Source organism: Haliotis asinina, chromosome 10 (assembly GCF_037392515.1).
Source record: "Haliotis asinina isolate JCU_RB_2024 chromosome 10, JCU_Hal_asi_v2, whole genome shotgun sequence".
NCBI classification, from domain to species: Eukaryota; Metazoa; Mollusca; class Gastropoda; order Lepetellida; family Haliotidae; genus Haliotis; species Haliotis asinina.
The window spans coordinates 19,798,674-19,820,428 of record NC_090289.1 but is presented as its reverse complement, the minus strand read 5'-3'; the positions used below and the strand labels follow the sequence as shown (position 1 = coordinate 19,820,428).

General features: G+C 38.6%; 1 protein-coding gene across 1 annotated transcript in view; it reads right to left on the bottom strand.

The window, feature by feature from the left end:
- Positions 1–21,755, bottom strand: part of LOC137298235 (uncharacterized) — a 692,490-nt gene that overhangs the window by 94,887 nt on the left and 575,848 nt on the right. Inside the window, exons 24-26 of the mRNA XM_067830406.1 lie at positions 12,853–13,092; positions 11,765–11,924; positions 5,665–5,780 (exon numbers count right to left, since the gene is read on the bottom strand). Coding sequence (XP_067686507.1) covers positions 5,665–5,780; positions 11,765–11,924; positions 12,853–13,092 — 516 coding nt within the window. The remainder of the gene's footprint in view (positions 1–5,664; positions 5,781–11,764; positions 11,925–12,852; positions 13,093–21,755) is intronic.

The window sequence follows — 21,755 nt, the reverse complement described above, 5'->3', positions numbered from 1 at the left end:
GATATGTAATGTTACCTAAACAGCTGTCAGTACTACTGTTTATAATATTTCCCGGTCATATGTTGGATATTTACTGACGCTAATCTGGACATATTATATCATTATATTCAATAAGTAGAAACAGCTATGTCTATTCGTCGACTCTGGTTCATAAGGAGGTGTATTAGGGCCACGGTGAAAATAATTTTTCTTCTCATTATCTCCTATGTAGGACTTACTATCACCTACGCAGGAGATACTAAGTCCTACGTAGGTGATAGTGTATGCTCGATATATGTTAATTTACACTAATCTGAAATGGTCAGATTAGTTCTCCCACTCATGGAAACCATTTCCTTTCTGACTGTTTCAGTCACTGTTTTGGAGTTTACAGTCACGTGTTTCACATGTTTACAGTTGTGTGTTCCAGTTACCATTAGTGAGTGAGTGAGTTCAGTTTTACATAGCAATCAGCTATATTCCAGCTATATGGCGGTGGTCTGTAAATAATTGAGTCTGGACCAGAATCCAGTGATCAACAACATGAGCATCGATGCAAATGGGAACCAATGACATGTGTCAACCAAGTCATGGAGCCTCACCACCCGATCCCGTTAGTAGTATTACAGGTGGGAACAGATGGTAGGTTGGTGGAGGGAAGGTAAGGGAGTTGATTGGCTGAGACAAGTCACGTGATCACCGTGACGTGCGCTCGCCAAAGGCGAGGAGGGAATGAATGGTGGTTGTTTATAAAGGCAGAAAACCTTTTCATCAGAAAACAAAAAGTGAAGGGTGGTGAATTCATGAATGTATAGTGTGTTGCTTGGAATAGACAGACTGGCAGTATCCGTCAGCCCGGTTTGAATTGAGCGCGCTTGAGAACTCGCATCACTCCGTCCTTTCAAATCTCCCGCACTTTGCACAGCGAATGTGTTGTGTTCACCCTTCGTAAAGAATTATTCAGCTCTGTCCAAACTCAGATAAAGTTGATATTTAAACGCAATGACAGGCAATCTTTTTTTGTTAAATGTATCCAGTTTCAGTTTCACATCAGTACTGCAGTCAGAGTACGATGCTTTTAACACAAATGGTTTGAAATACACATGGATAGAAGCATATCTAGAAAACTGCATTCAACTAGCAGCGCACCTGAACATAAGCATCTAATGTTTTATACATCCCCAGCAATACCTTGAATACCCCTGGATACAGCAAACGGGTTCAGCTTTAACGATGTCTTGTCAGGACTCTAAATCACAAAGAAACGCGGTCAATACTCAATCGATGCAGACGGTCTGTGGTCAGTATCAACAGCGTCATTTTCAAGTAGACGTTTTTTTGGGTGGAATTTCATAGGACATGGTTAGCGTAATATGGTTCATCATCCGAGCTCCCCACCCACAACGGAGTATCACAAGGACAATGTTAAAGCAAGCGGGCCTACAGCTTGCAGCACCAAGGAAATCCAGATATACTCCAGCAGAAGAATTAAAAGATTAATAATTCCACCAGACTGGCCCATGAGCAAACGCCTTCTGGGCATAAGACTCTAGGCAAAGTTCAGAACTTCAAAAAATGCATTTCAAAATCAGAAAAGCTAGATGAACAAACAGGCCAAGACCGAAATTGCAAGTTCAAATAAAATTTGTGCAATGACATATAGATATATACACGTATATTCCATGCACAGGGCTTGGCATGACCAGCTGATTGGTTGAACTGGGCCCATTCAACCTCTCGTCTAGGCGAAGTCAGCGCCAAAGTGGTGTATTGAGCAAAAGGAACACGGTTACAGTGCCCTATTGCCCTCAACCACCAGGATCCCTTTCTCTGCAGACACAGGGCCTCAACCCATGGCAAACCAGTTGGTGGACCAAATATCCCCTGGGTCCACAACTGGGGTGAATGGCTCTCAGCGTTACCCAGCACCCGCGACGAGGAGGTGGCCATTCACGGGTGCCCACATGGATAGAAGTATATCTAGAAAACTGATAAAGACAACACCATGAAAAGTCACATCATTAGGCAAGAGTAAGCATAGAGAGTAAAGTAGAGGCCAGGAATCTGCTTATTGAAACCGATAGAGAACAGACTTAAGAAATTACTTCCACCTCATCATATCAAATTGCATAACCTGTGTTAGCTCATGTAACATGAAGAGAGAGTTGCACCTCAGTCCAAATGTGTACTCAAAACATATCAGTGTACATTTTGAAATTACTAAATTCAACTACAGTTGTAGACAGCATCATACTAAATACCATACTTACAATGTACCCTCAGTGTTCTATGCAACCCTCAGGTGTCTTTGTGTGTATAGTGTGCAACCCTGAATGGACAGATGGTACCCGTCAGTTCTCTTTGAATTGAGCGCGCTTGACAACTCCCATGTTCGCGTCCTTTCAAATTGCCAGCGCCTGGCAGAGCGAACGTCTTGAGCCCATTTTTTTAAAAGAACTATTCAGCCCTGTGCCGACTTGCATAGCTGAACCCGATGTTTATGTGATATTTCATGCTAGCTTTTCTTTTTACATGTAACGTCATGACAAACAGAAATGATTCAATCGATGGATCGCTTTTCGTGGATGATTTTAATATTTCCTGTCATGGTGAAAACATGCATACTATTGGACGGCAACTACAATTGTGTTAAAACAAAATAAATAAATGTTGTCTCGAAAATGGATTTAAATTTTCTCAGTCAAAAACTAATTGTCTACACTTGTGTGGAAAATATAAGCTACTCAGAACTGTTTTTAAATGGCACTCCCATCAAAGTGGTCTAGGAGGCCAAGTTCTGGGGTATAATTTACGACTCCCATTTAACTTTTCTTCCACACATTAAATATCTAAAAAAATAAATGCCTGAAGGAGCTGGATTTACTAAAAATTGTTTCCAACTCAAAATGGGGAGGGGATCAGGCTACCCTCCTTCACCTATATAGATCACTCGTCTGTTCAAAGCTTGATTATTAGTCCATCGTATATGGTGGAGCCTGTAAAAGCAACTTAAAACTATTAGATTTTGCCCACCACTAAAGTCTTAGACTTTGTCTTGGACCCTTTAGAACCTCTCCTGTAGACAGTCTCTACGTCGAGGCAGATACCATCTCTTTCACAACACCGTATAAAATTATCCGTACAATATATTACAAAACGTTTTTTTCTAACAAGTACATCCCTGCTTTTAACTGTGTCTTCAATCCCCTCTATGAGGATTTATGCACTAAGAAATCTTCTCGTGTTCTGCTTCTTGGGCATAGAGTTAAACTCTTCTTTTCTGGTGGTGGCACTGAGCTAGAGACGATATCAACCTCGCGTTTCCTTTCTTCTCCTCCTTGGCAATTAGTGCAGCCACAAGTTGATTTAAGTCTTACATGGTTTAAGAAGTCAGAAACTAATGAATTTCAATATAATCAAGAATATAATCAATTAAAACTAAATACAGCAATCACAAACCCATATTTACAGATGGGTCCAAGGACGGTGGCGCAGCAGCTTGTGCCACTGTCATTGGATCCAGAACAATATCTTCTAGATTACCAGACTGTAGCTCTATTTTTACAGCTGAAGCAAACGCCATATTAGCGGCACTATTCAGATTCTCTTTCTTGCCTTCAGGCGATAAAAAACTCATCGTGTAAACATCTATTTTTAGTAGAAATGATTGAACTATACAGTCAAGTCTTGTTAATCCGACATTGTCCGTTGCACATCAAATTGTCAGACTAAATAAAAGAGACAAAGTTACATTTATTCAATTTGTTACCAACGAAAGTGTTGGAGTAAGCCAAGTGTCTGATAAATGGAGGTCGGATTAAAGAGACCTGACTGTAATGCTCTTGCTACTGGCCAATGCGACATTGTCTTTTGCTGGTTACCCAGCAACGTGGGCATTTCTGGGGAGCACAGTGGCTGATTTTTTTCTGACAAGGCAGCACTCAACAAATCTGTGACACCACTTCTGATCCCATACGCTGATTACAAAGCTACCATTACAACTTACACCCGTGGTTTTATGCATAAGAAGTAGGACACCCAGGTCGGTAACAATAAAGTTACATGAAATAAAAGCCTATATTGGTTACACCTTCTTGGGTTGTCAGTCTAGATTTGATGAGGTCATTATGCGACTATGTCGCATTGGCCATAAGCGGTATGCACACGAACATTTATTGAAAGGTGAAGATCCTCCGTTTGTATCCTTTGTGATGAAAGAATCATCGTGAAGCATGTCTTGCATGACTGTATTGATTTTGCTATCATAAGGGACAAGTATTTCAATGTCAAAACTGCAAAGGTTCTTTTTAGTAAAGTCAATGATGATTAGAGTTGTGACGATTAATCGATACGCAAGTTATCGCGATTCAAGAGCCGCACGATACGATACATCGATACGATTGTTGAGTATTGATTCAATACAATACTTACATACTTAGCAGTCTACGAAAACACTGTCTCCCCTTCTATTTAGATTTTTGTAGAAAATATTGCCATGGACATGATTTTTGCTATCTGTGCAAAAAAGCCAGTTGTGCCAATGTTGATCCCTGCTGTTCCATTTTGGGGGAAATCACTACTTTACTGACACATGCTAAACATTTTTAATAAAATGCCTTTCAGGATGACATGTTTTATTTTTCTTGGGAGAAGAATACCTTCCCTGAAATGATAGCACATTATTTCCAGTACTTTTATTTTTCTGTATACAAGGACAAGATATCATGATACGTATCGTATCGTATGTATCGGACTACCAGTATCGTGATACATATCGTATCGTGGAATGGGCGTATCGTCACAACTCTAATGATGATTTAATCATTGAATTTTTAAAGGAAATAGAAATATTAGAGAAATTTTTAATAATATGTTTTGAACATAGATAAATGTTTTTAGCACGGTGATATAAATTAGCAACTGCAATTGTTAGAGGCTGTACCCTGGAAGAAGGTTGAATTAACGTAATATTATTGTCCTCCTGAGAGGGTACGTAAGTCACACAAATTTTCAGAGTCAATTTTGATCAACCATACTTTTCAGCCGTAGCATTTTTGTTATTTTAAATTCTGGCTAAATCTTCCAACCATCATCGGCGACTGAAGGGATGGTGTAAATCCAGCTAGGGTCTATGCAGGTAGCAAAAGTACTTTAAGTGCCTATGGACCCTGATATGGTGATCTACCTTCAGTTGTTGGCAATGTCTAGCCCGTGTTTTATATTGTATTGTCCAAATCGTGCTGTGTTACTTGTACTTTTCCACACCAGTTTTAATGTAATTATGATATTCTACTTGTTTTACTGTCCTTTGACGACAGGTGTTCCTACAATATATGTATTCCATTCTAATGCCAAACATGCTCTCGTCACAATATGGCTGAAATACTGTGTGACGTTAGATATTGACTCACTCACTCAAGGCGTTACCCAGCACCCACCACGAGGAGGTGGCTCGCCACAGGTGCCTACGATAATGAAAGGTAAATCGGGTGTTCATAAATGCAGCCCTTGAAGGAGTACAATATTGGGGAGGTGTAAATTAACAGCCAGGTGGTTGGCTACAACACGGAAACATGAGAACTTCAGAAGTATATAGACACGAAATTAATACGGCCAACATGTTAGAACATAAAACAATGCTTGCAAGTCATTATGAAACCTTCATTATCCCTTATGGAAACATACCTTGCTTGTAAAGGGTAGGGTTCCATACAGCGTAGGAGTCATTCAATAAACTGTGAGCGATTTTACATCCATACCGCAAGTACATTATTCTGTCATTCTCAACCCAGTATATGCCACTAGAAAAAAACATAAAACAAACAAAACAAATATAAGTCAAACAGAAATTCAACAACATGCGATTGTGTGAGAGGAGGACATCTTACCAATAATAAATTGTAAAATCTATACAAAACTCTTCGTTCTGTGAACACACATTTTATAGCTTAAATTAATTGGTGTCACTGTATCAATTCGAAGGTCAATTATGGTATATGATCTTTCGAAAAGGTCATAAAATTTGTGTGAACGATTCGTCTTTTGACTATTCCATTTGACTGAATTAATTTCTATTTGACATAATTATGTCCACCAAATTTCATGTTCTTTTCACTGGGCCGTATGCATTTCAAATGCAAATGTGATCATAATATCTTTCGTTTGTTAAAACTATAGACTGGTCCAGTGACATAAGAAATACTTACACTTTGCAAAGGGCGCTAAATATATTTGATGATGGTGCATTTGTCGATAGTGAAATCACACAGAAAAGCTCCCGTGCTACAACTTGTTAAAACTGAGTAACACATGTGAAGACTGAAGTTAGATTTCACCTTCAGAAATCAAGGCTTGCAAGATGTGTAAGATCACTTGAGATCACTGTAACCTAGTTGCGTGGATTGGTTTTCAGGATGTAAACTGCTTAACTGCAGTTCAGACATGGGTATTGTAAAATATTCAACTATTTCAGTTATGACGAATGCAGCGTGAACAACAAATAACAATTAACCTGACGCTCAAGGGAAAATATGTACCTGCTGTATCGAGATAATTTGAAGCATGTTTTTGATTACGACTTTCATGTCACATACACTGTGTACGCACTCCCACAACACCACACACATCCTTCATTAAGTGAAATGATACGATGACCATGATTGTTGTGAATTACAGGTGCAGACTGTACGCCCATAGTGTATTATGAGTTACCATGTGTCCATGTTTAATGTCACACGAGAACGAACTACAGCTTTCCTGAGTCTGAGACATGTCGATATTGTGGCGGACGGGACTCAACCTTTCAATAAACCTGGTCAGTCTTGTTTTTAGGAAAAGTCAAACACTTCTTTTCAATGAATAAATAGCTGTTTATTCATGGGTATAAATATTTTTCAGCACAACGCTCTTTTTCACTAAGTAGATCCCTCTCAAGCTTAAGGTTTATGTGCATGGACCAGTGTTAGGGCAATAAAAGTATGACCTATGGCTTCAGTGGTAGTCACTGTTATGTAGATATAGTGATGGCTTTATTACTTGGTAATCTGAATAACTCGGTGGTTATTAAGATAATAATTTGTGTCTGTGTTCGAAAAGTGCAGTCTATTTATAGCATCAGCTATTATAATTGTAAGGACAAGGGGAACTTTCGAGCTGAATTATCTGCCCTTAGTTTGAGACTGACCTGTAGACTGCCAAAGTCAGAATGACCCAAACTAGATCGCATCATATTTATAGGTGCGAGAAAATGGTCACATGTCAGTTCTAGACCAATCAAATCACGAGATATTACGTCCCGTTACGTCCTTATTCTTATTCACAACATGAAAACACTGCAATAAAAGGGAAGACGCATTACCTCAGAAGGTAATCTGATATGAAAATGACTATTTTTAAAAACCAATTAATTATGCGTAATTAATTCATTAAATGCCCTCCAATATCATAAGATCAACAATTGTGTCTCTCTACGTCCTGCTACGTCCTTGCTGCCTGCTCAGGGGGACGCAATAACAGCGAGCAACGTCGACTGGGAACTATGATGGACAATTCAAAGAGGAAGATTACAGATGTCAGGAGGCAATTGGGGCTTATCTGACACATACAATGTTTAACAACATGACTCAGTCGCTCCTACAATTTGACAGTAGCACTGGAAGTCGTATTTATAGAAAATATGTTCATAAATAATAATGCTGAACATCGCGTATGAATACAACAGTGGGAATCACATAGTTCCCGTTGTCAGAATTAACATCGGCTTTGCAACATGACCTGACATATCATCAAATACAATTCTGGGTTCATCTGTTCGTAATTCACAAGATTACGTAAACTTATAATGCAAAACACTAATCTGAGTCAAAAGTAGCAGTAACCCCATTGCGACATAGGCTGGCTGTCACAAAGTTAAAATGGCGGGCGTCACCGAAACACGTAGCTCGGCCCAGATCACAAATTCACCAAAGAATGGCTAATTAACAAGTGTCACAGAGATTATGTCACAGTTTGTCGAAGGACATGGTAAGATTAATCCATATCTGATAGTCAGTTTTCGAAACTGGATGCTTAGAACAAGGAAATATAAAAAAAGTGCGGTCAATTCAAAAGTGCTTGAAAATGTAAACAAGATCGTTTTGACAGGTGACGTTGTTGACACTGACTCTTACAAAGTACAACTGTGTTCTAAACCAATAGCGTAATGTGATGGCAATAGCTTATGATATTTTACTAATGGCAATACATTATAATACTTGAAACAACATGCTACAATCTTTGACAGATTTCTTACCAAAAAGAGATTTCAAAACACTGAATTACGAGAAAACGAGGTTGCCAATATTATTAGTATAGACTCGCAAAACTAATTACATGATAATTATGGTAATAATTTCTGCACTGCCAATAAGTATAAAAATTACAAAAGGGAAATACATAAAAAGATATCTCGCAATGACTAATCATTTACAAGCTTTTGTATCTTATGAATTTTTCAATTTAACTTGAAAAAAATAATTTCTCAAATTTCATGATGGCCATCACAATATTCTATGTTGACAATTGGCAAACACTTGGATACAACTGTTGGGAATGTGGGAACTGTTGGAGCACCTTTAGAATTCAGCACCACAATTTCTCGTGAGGACGTTAGCAGCTGTAGGTCACATGTCAGTGAGACAGGCAACCAGTTTGTCTCGGAAAACCCTTCGGACACGAACCCACGACATTCGGGTTGTTAGCCTGACAGTTAACAGACTGAGCTACGTCCACATTGTTGCACAATGTGCAAATTTAGCTAGTCATCCATGTGACGTCACGGAAATGAACGGAAAGAGTCGAACTGGTTGTGGACAATTACGAAGGTTACGGGCAGACTTGGTGCCCGATATCATTTGCCGAATGGTCCCGATATCATTTGGCACAATCGTCCTATTCCGTAATCTACAAGATACCATGCTGTGTTGAATGAGCCAATATGGTTCGAACTGAAAACGGTTGTTGACGTCAGGCGTCAGACGTCAAACGTTGATTTCATGGTGCATACATGAATGACGTGCTTGTATAAAAATCATTGTGTGCTTTTGTGACAGAAAAGTGTTGTAGGGAACCGAATAAGGATAATGTGGATCGCACTAAGGAATGTGTGAGACATGGGCATGTTTGGTGACGGCACGAGGGTGAGTTAAAGTATTAAAAATGGAAAAGGAAAACAATTGGTACTCATACATTTACCTAGTACATGTATATTGGATTAGGTCCCTTACCCTAACCCTAAACCCTAACCCTAAACCTAAACCTAACCCTTGGAATAATTCTAATAAATAGAATATGCTCACCGAATCGGCACGAAAATGGCTGACGTATCCAGTGTAATGAATTCTTACCACTTTGAAAAATAAATATTTCCTTGTAATGGTGCAAATTAATGAATGACAAAAATATGTATGTATATTAGTTTACAGTTATAATTCCTTTGATCCAAAAGGTTATGTTTGAAACTGAAATATAGAATATATTTAGATTATTTTAATTGACCAAAACTGTGAATAACAAAACATCGCGCAATGCGACCAATGTAAGTCATTCTTACTAAATTTAAAAATACAAAATATATAAATACACAAAATATAACACCTCAGCACCTCTTAATACAAAGAAATATGAGCATATTAGTCAAAAGAGAAAAAAACTTTTAAAACTGGTGCTTGTGAAAAATTGTGCATCCACCGGGAACTACTACTGGAAACTTGCAACATCGTTGGGTTTCTGATATGACATGGCTGGTACAGATGAAACATCAGTCAGTGGAACTTATACACACTCACTGAGATTGACAACCTTGTTGCTATGCCAGCGTCATAGGGCATTGTTTCAAGAACAAAATCACTTGCAATTACATAAAATAGTATTATGATGTGTCTTTAAAGTTTGTGGTGCTATATAATAATAAAAAATCTTAAGGTAGGCCAGACTGTTTATGGTACACTGTTACAGAAGTGGCATTTGTGGTCTAGAAATTACAGCATTTGTCGCTGACCCCTCTCAGGTGAAAGTCAACACATCGGTCATGATCGCCGCTTGGAAGTGTCATGGTGGACTGCGGGACCGAGCGAGAAAGTGAGTCATTTTAGGTCACTAGCTAGACAGGGAGAGTAGAAGATGGGAGAAGAGAGGGTGAATTTGTGCTAGTATTTCCTGGATGGCTAGTCCCATACGTTCTTTCTCAGAACTGCCAATCTGCAGAGACAAAATGTATACACTCTTGTGGTCAATGACGGCCATAATATTGAGCTGCACCGAAGTGACACCTCAGCAAAACTGTGGCCCCAGTGACGCGCAGTGAGTGATTTTTCTACTCTGTGGACAGACTGCAACTCTTTCTGGAGAGTATTTACTGCAGTGGGAATGTTGCAATACAAAACAGCGTGTTCGTTAAGAAACAATGTAAACAAAGGAGATACATTGTTGCTAGGGACACGCATGGTCCAGCTTAACATAGAAAAATATACCTATGGCACGTGACCGGTTTTGACCAATGGGTAGGCAACGCTGCTGTGCAAGTTGAGACAAAACAGTATAATGGCAGATGGTCAAAATGCCATGATGCAAGAGTGAACCATTGAATTGTTGCAGATGGGTCTTCGAACAAACATACTGCTAGAATGTGCGGCTGAACATGGCATGTGATCATCAGACTAGTAAAAAGCGTCAACCACATTGCTATCAACCCCTATTACATGCCGGGGAAATATAGTCGACACTTCGTCTGGGTGTTAACTCAAAAACCGTTCAATATGTTTCAACAAATATTGGCAGATATATCAAACTGAACATGAAGGGGGAACTGATATTCAACTCTTCAGACAGTGTTATGAACTTCTAATGAATCCTAATAGAAACAATGAATTGTAATTAGACTCGTGAAGATCCGGGGTAGAATACGTCTTCGGCAAATCATGCTTCCCATAAATGGCGACTAATTGGATCTGGTGGTCAGGATCGCTGGCTTGGTTTGACACATCATCAGTTTTCAATTGCGCAGATAGATACTGATCGATTGTCTGGTCCAGACCTGTTTATTTACAGACCACAACCTTATAGCTGGGATACGATAGGATACAATGAGATATTTGTATAGTGCCGATATCCAGATTAGTTCAACTGCTCAAGGGTGCTTTGTTTTTCCCTCGATCATTGGATGTCCATCACAAGGCACATAGTATTTTCAATCTCATCTACCTGAGTACACAGCTCTTGCAGCCTACCAGGTGCACTGAGTTAATGTGGCTTTCCCATCCTTACGAGGTACCTGGGCACAGCTGGGTGGACTGGGACAAATAAGTCACAGTACTTTGTCCACGTTTACTGCGGGTTGTTGTAGGTGTTTGCATGTTTTCATGTGGCCACTATCTGGTCATCTACCAAAGGATTCGTTTGTTCTTTTGAGTGCACAGGGTTGTGTACTGCACACTAGGGGTTGCGACAACACTGACAGAGTCTGCACACAAAGTTGACTCAAGGTTTTTTTACACCCGGTCCCAGGTGGGATTGATCCCGACACCTCCAAGCTCAATGGATTAGTAGTCTGGAACCTTAGACAGCTCGCCCACTGCTGAGTGCTGCGTATTACTCATGAATTGTAATTACAGTACGTTACATCAAATCACATGTCCATGTAAAATCATATGTCATAGGTGGCAATTTTCTTGTGCAAACTAATTTAGTCACTGCTGAATTTTCAGCGGTGGATATGTAATAGTTGAAGTTGATAACAAAAAAAACTCACAATTGTTGGTTCACCCGAAGTCCTCGTGGTTGGGTAAGGTTGGCTAGGAGGATTAGTTCTGCACCAGACATGATGTGAAGGGTAGAAAGCACCCCAGAAGACGTTGTGTAGAACAAGAGGTCAGAGGCACTGTCTATGTCTAGACCAGTAATCACAATCTCTGGATGAAATGTAGAACAAAGTTATTGGTAACATAACTGGTATTCATTATGCTTAGACAGGGGTTTCGGGTGTATCAGTGGTGCTCATTCACATCAGTTTTAAACACATGTGGACTGTTAAAACTGGTTAACTGAACAACAACCAGTCAAATGAATCCATCATAGTGAAAGGTACAATGACAGTTTGTTAAAATGAGTTTGTAATTGTTGTTGATATTTGTTTCTGTTTGATAAATCTATTGGTGTTATACTTATGAAAGCAGTTTCAACCCTTATGACGAATTTATTGGGGTTTTTTTACACCAAACTTTAGGAACTATTTCTTCATGGGTCGGGATGCATGTGTCAGAACCTCACCAAGGATAGAAAAATCACTGCAATACGATCTTGAACAGAATGGCATTACAACACTCTACATGTATTGAAATTCATCATTGTAAACAATGAGCATATAGAAGGGGGTAGACAAAATGCGCATAAAGTTCAAAGCATGAAATTATAAGAAATGAATGTCAGTTTGTGTGTTTGCATCCAAAAATGAATGATGTCAACGCTTTGTTCACACGACAGTTTGAACAACGTTTTGACATATATCATGTTTCACTGCAAACACACAAACTGTCATTCAATTCTTAATTATTCATTTTTAAAATTAATGTTTATGGGTACGCCTGAAAACTTATGAAATTAAGTACTGTATTAATCTGATTATTTTGTATTTCACTGAAGGATTTCTTTTGGGGACAACAATTTGAACAAAAAAAGTAAATGACAACAGATCAATACTTTTATGATTATTCGTAGTTTCTTTGCAATGAAATGAATACCTTTTGAAAACTATAATTAGAACTAGTAAAAAATAGTTAACATCTAGACAGCAACAAAAGAAAGAAACGGATACATTTCATGAAGAGATTGTTGACAAACCTTGGTGGAATTGGAAGATCAATTCCTGGTCCAGTCCATTCATTTTTACTCTCCCAATTGTGGCTGGGGACTGTGTGGTGAAATATACAAACTGATCTTTCTGATTGTAGACTAGATGATCAAGTGTTCCAAAGTATCTTTCAAGAGCCACAAAAGCTAGTGCCATACTGTGAAGGTTAAGTATACCAAATGACGAGTCACCCATACCAAACAGCAGTCGAAGCTCCGATGTATTCGTGTCTGAAATGATAATACATGTAAGAATGACAAACAAGAATACGATATGTTCCTTCATTACAACATCTCCATCAAACATTTGACTGTATATACTTAAGTATCACGAGTTATAAGCCTCTTTGGAAAGTTACATGACGAGTGAGTGAGTTAATTTTTAACGTCACATCGGACAGTAAAACAACTAGAATATCATATTACAGTTACGGATAAAACTAGTGTGGAACAGTAAAACTGATAGAACTATTTGGACAAGACAAGATAAAACACGGGCTATATGCATCACCAGCAGCTGAAGGTAGATCACCATGCGAGGGTCCATGGACCCTGGCTGGATTTAAACCATTGCTTCAGACACTGTCGATGATAGGAAGATTTAGACAGAATTTGAAAAAACAAACATAAACAAGTATGGTTCAGCAAAATTGACTTTGAAAGTTTTTGGGGCTTACGTACCGTCTTGAGAGGGTACTCTTTTATGCTACTTCAAACCCCCTCGAGGGCACAGCCACTAACGATCACAGTTGTTAATTTACTATACCATGCTTAAAAGGTATATTATCTATGTACAAAACATATTCAAAACATATTCAAAATTTAAGTAGCAATTCTATTTCCTTTAACAATTCAATTATTAAATGATGATTAACATTATAAAAAAGATCCTTTACAGTTTTCACATTGAAATATTTATCCCTTGTGATGGCAAAATCAACAAAGTCAAGCAGGACATGCTTAACCATGATTCTCTCATCACAAAGGATACAAAACGGAGGATCCTCACCTTTTAACAAGTATTTGTGAGTACATCGCGTATGGGCAATTCGACATCGTCGAATAACAACCTCTTCAAATCTGGACTGACAACCCAACTGGGTATAACTGACAGAGGGCTTTATTCCATGAGTAGTGTTATTAATGGTGGTTTGGGGCCAGGTCAAATATAAGCCTTGTACTTATCAATAACATAGATCTAGACCCCCTTTCAAAAACACCAAACCAAAATGACACAACCCGTCTCCATTCACACAAGCCCATAGTAGACAGCTGTCCGCGCTGTGGACTGGCCGCCTATTCACTAGACTAAACAAACGTCTAAATGTGAAATCGATCGATACTGTCTGGCTGAGAGCTGGGTCACACAGTGCGCACGCGATCGATAAAGTGACAACGAATTAGAGAAATGGTTCACATAGGGTATGAACCCTGTATCATGACTACAGTGAGTGAGTTGAAAACGGCTGGCCCGTGGGTGTGGTATTTGTGGGTATTCTCGTATGAAAAGTCTTTAACTTTATTAGGGATAAAATATCAAAAACCTCCATTTACGAAAAATTTGAAAAGGTAAGCGTGTGACCATGGTATGAAAGGCTATTCACGTATGAGGAAGGCTGAGCTTATTGAATTACTAAAGGAACAAGTTCCTATAGAATTACAATTCACACCCACTGAGCGTGATGAAGGAAAAAATTTGATATTTATGTATATATTGATATTTAAGTTCAAAGAAATATAGAGTTTCAAGATATAAAACAACTGGTGTTTGATAAAGTGAATGAAGAACTGAATGATTTAGGAGGTATTAAATTTCAACTCACATTAAAGCCGACACTAGTGAAACAACAGGCGGATGGTGTTACTAAATACACTATTGTTTACTTAGGAGGTAATCATGAAGTTACAACGCAATCAGATACTTTCAACTCTTCAACTGACAGGTCATTCGAAAAAATTCGAGAATCACTGGAACGTTTCACTAATATGGGGTCTAGCTGGGTTGTTGAGATGATAAATATGATCTACCTGGATATAACAAACTATAAACCAATGAGAGGTGGATCATATTTACCCACCCCTAAATATTTCACTGCTATACACTCTATAGTTAACGTTGTAAAATCATGGTGATGATTGTGCGAGGGTATCAGTAAGAGTTGCTAAGTTTCCAACTAAAAACCACCCCAACAAACTTTCCAGTTATCCGGTAGATGATGGTATTATTTGGGCTGGTATAGATGAATCAACCCCTATCTCTCAGTGGCCAAAAGTAGAAAATCAGAACCCAGACTTAGCTGTAAATATATATGGGCATGAGGGTAACGCCTTAATAATACATAGGATAGGTCATTTATTAAATCAGGAGGGTCATCAAACAATTAATCTATTTCTAGTGCAGGAGGGTGAAAAATATCATTATACAACTATACAACATTTCAGTCATTTGGTGTGCAGTCAGTGAAAACACAGGGGGAAGAAACACTTTTGCGGAAGGTGCCTTCACAGCTTTTCTAGGGCAAATCTGCTTGATTCACACAGGGATGATTGTCGAGGTGTAGGGGAGACAGCAAGAAAAGAGAAAATAACATCAGGCCCCAAGTAATGAAAGGAATTGCATCTCAAATGTAAACAAACGCAGCGAACTCATGAAACATTTGCAGCGATATTGGTAGTTTAGCAGTAATAACATGCCCCCGAAGGTTGTTTACGTCTGAACATCAGAAGCATCCGGGGGCATGACTTATGACCCTCTTTTGCAGTGACGATCTTTTCCTAAAAAAATAATTTATAGCTCTGATAACATTTCATACCTAAATGCATTCAACACGATTGGTCAAAGATGGATAATTATGAAAATGAAAACGGTAGAAACTAAAAACAAAACTCACCATGACGGGTGCTCCTTCCAGTGACGCCATGTTTTAATGTGTGAGTTTCAGTACGCGACCAACAAATCCCGGAACTGAGCCGAGAAATCTCCGCAGATGACTGATCTCATTTCAAGTATTACCAACATTGTTTCCGATAGGGGCGTTGTGTTTCTGTTATTACCGCTAAACTACCAATATCGCTGCAACTGTTTCACGAATGGGCTGCGTTTGTTTACATTTGAGATGCAATTCCTTCAAATTCGCCGTAATTCCTTCAGTTACTTAGGAGGGCCTTTAACACTATCTTGAAGTTTATCAACCACAAAAATCAGATGCCAGTACCATACATTATCCACGCCGACTTCGAAGCTATCATTAAACCAATTGATACGGTGACTCCATCTCTTAATCAAAGTTACACTCAGAAAAATCAGTATCACAAGGCGTGTGGGTTTGGATATGTGGTCGTCCGTTGTGATGGCCAAACTAACCCTCCCGTTATTTACAGAGGCCCAGACACAGCTGAGAAATTTCTTCTGTGTTTACAACACGAGGAGAGAGAGAGATCAAGAGAAAATTGTATAACATAACATCAATGCGTATGACCCAAGCAGATCGTGTGGCACACATCAAAAGCACACATTGTCATGTATGCTGTAAACCTCTGAATGGTGATTCAGTGAAAGACCACTGTCACATGAATGAGTGAGTGAGTGAGTGAGTGAGTGAGTGAGTGAGTGAGTGAGTGAGTTTAGTTTTACGCCGCACTCAGCAATATTCCAGCTATATGGCGGTGGTCTGTAAATAATCGAGTCTGGACCAGACAATCCAGTGATCAACAACATGAGCATCGATCTGCGCAATTGGGAACCGATGACATGTGTCAACCAAGTCAGCGAGCCTGACCACCCGATCCCGTTAGTCGCCTCTTACGACAAGCATAGTCGCCTTTTATGGCAAGCATGGGTTGCTGAAGGCCTATTCGTCCCCGGGACCTTCACAGGTCCACATGACATGAAAATACAGAGGTGCGGCTCACAATAAGTGTAACTTGAAGCTACGGATAAGTTGGAATCGTTTAGCCATTGACAAGTCATCATACATGGTGTCCCTGAAGCCGAAGGTGACAAATCAATAGCGTGCAAGGAAACCATTCTCAACCTATTCACAAAAATTTTGACGTCAAAAACATGGCAGCCAAGTTATCTTATCAGAGCCTATTGCCTTGGGCGTAAGCGTGCCGATTCAACAAATAATTGTGAAGATACTAATGTCAGACGACAAAGTTAGGGCACTGAAAGCTAGGGCTGTGCTAAGGAAAATGGAAAAATGGATCCGGTATCTCCAGCGATCTGACCACACGCCAACATCAAAAACTTCACGATCTGAAAGAAACTGGTCAGTTCGGTTACTTTAAGAACTGTGAGCTTATAGTGGTACCAAATGAACGTGTGCGCACACTCAGCATCGTCTCCATATGAGGACTACAGGACACAGACGCCAGCCACGTACTGATCGTGACAACCGTCAACCACTTGCAAAAACTGTATCTGCATAGGATGGCGGCCAAGGCCCGGACATTACACCACAGGGTACTTTTAGTAATGACACCGGTGATAATTGTCACTCGCTTACTTGAGTTGCAAGTGACAGTGAGAAAGCCAACTTTTTGTGCTGGAACATAAATGGGTTGATTTGAAAGATTGATGATATCAGTTTTATTGATTATATTGGCAAATTTCACATTATATGTTTGATTGAGACATATGTAACCAACATCTCCTACAGTTGCTTGGATGTCTATGACATGTTTTATAGTTCTGCTGTCAAATTGTCAGATCACGGTAGACTCTCAGGTGGTGTGTGCGTTTGTATCCACTATTCTCTTGGAGGCATGTATAGACAGCTAACATCTAATATTGATAATTTTCTTTATATCAAATTCTCAAAGGAATTGATTTGTACTTATATCTCCCCTATTGGTTCAACGTACTATAAACATACGAATCACAAATGTAATATTGAACATCTGGAGCAATATCTCCTAGCGAGCCTCCATGACTTTGCTGAATGAAACACTGTTATCAGTGGTGATCTCAATGCCTGTACAGGAAATCAAAACAATGTATCCTTGAGTCTTGATGATAATATGAATCATATATTCTAAGTGAGTGCTGATGATGACAACTATCCTATTGATGATTGTAATTCTCATGACAGTGTTATTAATAATTCTGGTAATCTGCTACTAGATTTATGCTATTCCTTCAACCTGTTCATAGTGAACGGTAGGGTGTATGGAGACTCACAAGGCGAATATATGTTTCATGGGCAACAGGGATCAAGTGTCAATGACTATTTTACTGGTTCACTGGACTCCTTCCAATTTCTTAAGTCATTAAATGTTGGAGACAGAGTAGACTCTGATCATTTACCATTAGAATTGACTTGCCAATTTCTGATTATGGACAACTCATGTGATAAAAAGAATACTGATGATTATAAAGAAAAGATTGTTTGGAACGATGCCTTCTGCGAAATATTTTTAGATAATTTGAAAAGCAAGATTTCATTTTATAATGACTGTCTCCCATCACAACTTGAATTCGATCTAAATCGAGCCTTAGATGCGTTTGTTCATGTCTTACTAGATTCAGCAGGTTGTATGAAGAAAAAGACGAAGCCTTTTAAGTAAACTGCACGACGAGATGCGTGCAAAGCACTTAGAAGTTTTCGGTGTAGACCCTCGGAAAGCAACAGAAAATTCTTTTCTAAAATGAGAAACAAATGCTTAGCTTCATCCAGAAAATTCAAATGTAACCTACATAATCATCGATTGAACAGATTGAATGATTCTATCCACAATCCTACTATGTTCTGGAAACGAATTCGTTCATTCAGAAATAGATAAAAATTCCGAGAGTAACATTTCAAAAAGTGAATGGATAACACATTTCAAGACAGTTTTTTTTAATGATTCTGTTTTCCAAAGTGATAGTCATTCCTGTGATGATGATATTATTTCTTTCGAATGATTATGACACTGCTGATCAAATCATTTTGGATACACAAATTTCAGTAGATGAGATCAAGAAAGCTATCAATAGTTTAAGGAGCGGAAAGGCAGCTGGTCCCGACAATATTATAATCGAAATGGTTAAATGCTCTCAAGCCGAATTGATGCCCATTTTCCATAACTGTTTTAATGCTGTATTCGAAAGTGGTCTCGCTCAGTTATTGTCCCTATACATAAAAAGGGGGCTCAAGACATTCCAGATAAATATAGAGGCATATCTCTAATGAGCACAATTGGGAAAATATTTACAACTGTTTTAAACACTAGAATCACAAACTGGTCAAACCTAAGAAATTTACTTTCTGAATGCGAGGCGGCTTTTAGAAAAGATTATTCAGATACTGACCATATCTTTAAACTATATGCGATAATACAAAAGTGTCTGTTGCATAATAAACATAAACTTTATGTTGCATTTCTTGACTTTAAGAAAGCTTTTGACTCTGTGGATCGCTGGAAATTATGGCACTGCTTACGAAAGTCTGGTTGCAAGTGAAACTGTATTCTGTTTTAAAATCTATGTATCTGAAATGAAATCATGTGTTCGTTGTGGTGATGATGTCACCGATTTTTTCGACTGTCCCATGGGAGTTTGACAAGGGTGTATTTTAAGCCCTATATTGTTTTCTTTCTTCATAAGCAAACTGTATTATGATATTTCTAATTCAGGTTAACATGGGGTGCAAACGTTCCCAGATATGATTGAAATCTTTATCTTCCTTTTTGCCGATGATGTAATTTTAGTGTCAGATACTATTGGTGGCCTACAAAACCAACTGAATATCCTCGAACATTATACAAATGAATGGAAATAATTTGTTAATTTTGACGAAACAAACATAGTTATCTTTAGAAGAGGTGGGCCTGTTGCCTGTAAAGAAAAATAGCTTTTGAATGGCAAAAATGTGTCTATTGTTAATCAACATACCTATCTTGGAATTGTGCTTTCCCATACCATGAAGTTTACAAAAAGTGTTATAGATCTAAAATCTTGTGCTAAGAAGGCTCTTATTAATGTTATGTCAGTTTCCCGGAACTTTGGAATTTTAACCCCGAAAATATTCTTTAAATTGTTTGATGCACAAATCCAACCGATTATGCTCTATGGCTCTGAAATTTGGGGATTCCAACGCTATGAATCTTTTCAGAAATTACACCTTTTAGTGTGTAAATGATTTTTAAATGTAGTGCGAGCAATGCCAACTTGTATGGTCTATGGAGAATGCGGTAGGTGTCCGATATATATAAATTCACAAATCAGATGCCTAAAATATTGGCTAAAGATCCTTGGAATGCACGAACAAAGAATCCCAAAACTAGCTTATAACATGCTTGCATTTTTAGATGATAGGGGTAAGACAACATGGACGTCCCATATTAGAAACCTTTTGTTTTCTCATGGGTTTGGATTTGTGTGTCTAAATCAAACAGTTGGTAATATTAATCAATTTCTGAAGCAATTTTGAGAACAATCTGTTAGCATGTATCACCAAGAATGGCATTCCTATTTAAACAATAGTTCAAGATATTAGCTGTACAGATCACGTAAGAGCTTAATTCACCCTGAAATGTATCTATCTGTATTGACATCTAGAAATACCAGATGCTTATTTGTCAATTTTCGATTGGGTTTATTAGACTTATCAGTAAACAAGGGCAGACGACTTTCAATAGAGAGACAGTTAAGGATATGTCCAGTATGTAGCTCGGCCACAGAAGATGAAATTCACATTGTTTTTGTATGCCCATATTATGTCGATTTAAGGAAAAAATATATACCTGATAACTACCTATCAAAATATCCCTCAACTGCCTTTGTTTCCATTCTGTGCTCCAAAAATGAAAATGTAATACATAATCCTGCCCTCTATGTAAAACATGCTGTTATCCTTAGAAGCAATATCTTATCTGAACTATAATTTCTGTGTTTCTATAATATACCTGTGTTACTTGTACATGGGCTGGAGGCCTTAAGAACAATAAATACCTTTGACTTGACTTTGACTTGACTAACCCCAATCTTATTCATATTCAGGTGGTGTTTCACAATTTACAAGGGTATGATTCACACTTGATTATGCAGGCTATTTCAAAGGTAAAAGGCAACATACCCTGCACCCCAAACAATATGGAGAGATATATATCCTTTTCGCTAAATGGGTTGAGATTGATAGATAGTGTTCAGTTTCTGTTGTCGTCTCTTGTCAGCCTGGTAAAGGCTAATAACCCAGACGACTTGGCTATAACTAATCAATACACAGAAGAGAAAACTAGAGCTTTGCTGCTATGTAAGGGTATTTACCTGTATGAATATATGGACGACTGATCTACGTTTAATGAGACAGAGTTACCCCCCATTGACCGTTTCTACAGCAAGCTGTCAGACGCATCTGTCTCTCAAGACGATTAGGACCACACTAAAAATGTATGGGAACAAATAGGCTGAAAGAATCTAGGTGATTATCAAGATTTATATTTGAAAGCGGACGTGTTGTTGCTGGCAGATGTGATTGAGATATTCAAAAAAACGTGTTCGAAGCAATATGGGTCGGACCCGCCATGGTATTATTCGAGTCCTGGGCTGTCCTGGGATGCCCTATTGAAGAAAACAGGTGTGGAGTTAGAATTATTCACTGATTACGATATGCATCTGTTTGTTGAGAAAGGGTTACGCGGTGGTATTTCCATGGTATCAAAACATTATGCTAAAGCTAACAAGAAGTATGTGGAAGGCTATAACCTAATAAACCCACAAACCACTTACTTTATATCGATGATGATAACCTGTACGGTTGGAACATGAGTCACTATCTACCAACAGGGGGATTCAAATGGGTGTCTGACCAACAGGTGGATGTCATGAGTATACCACTGGATTCTAATGAGGGTTGTATACTTGAAGTGGACTTAGAGTACCCAGCTGAATTACATCAGTCCCATAACAG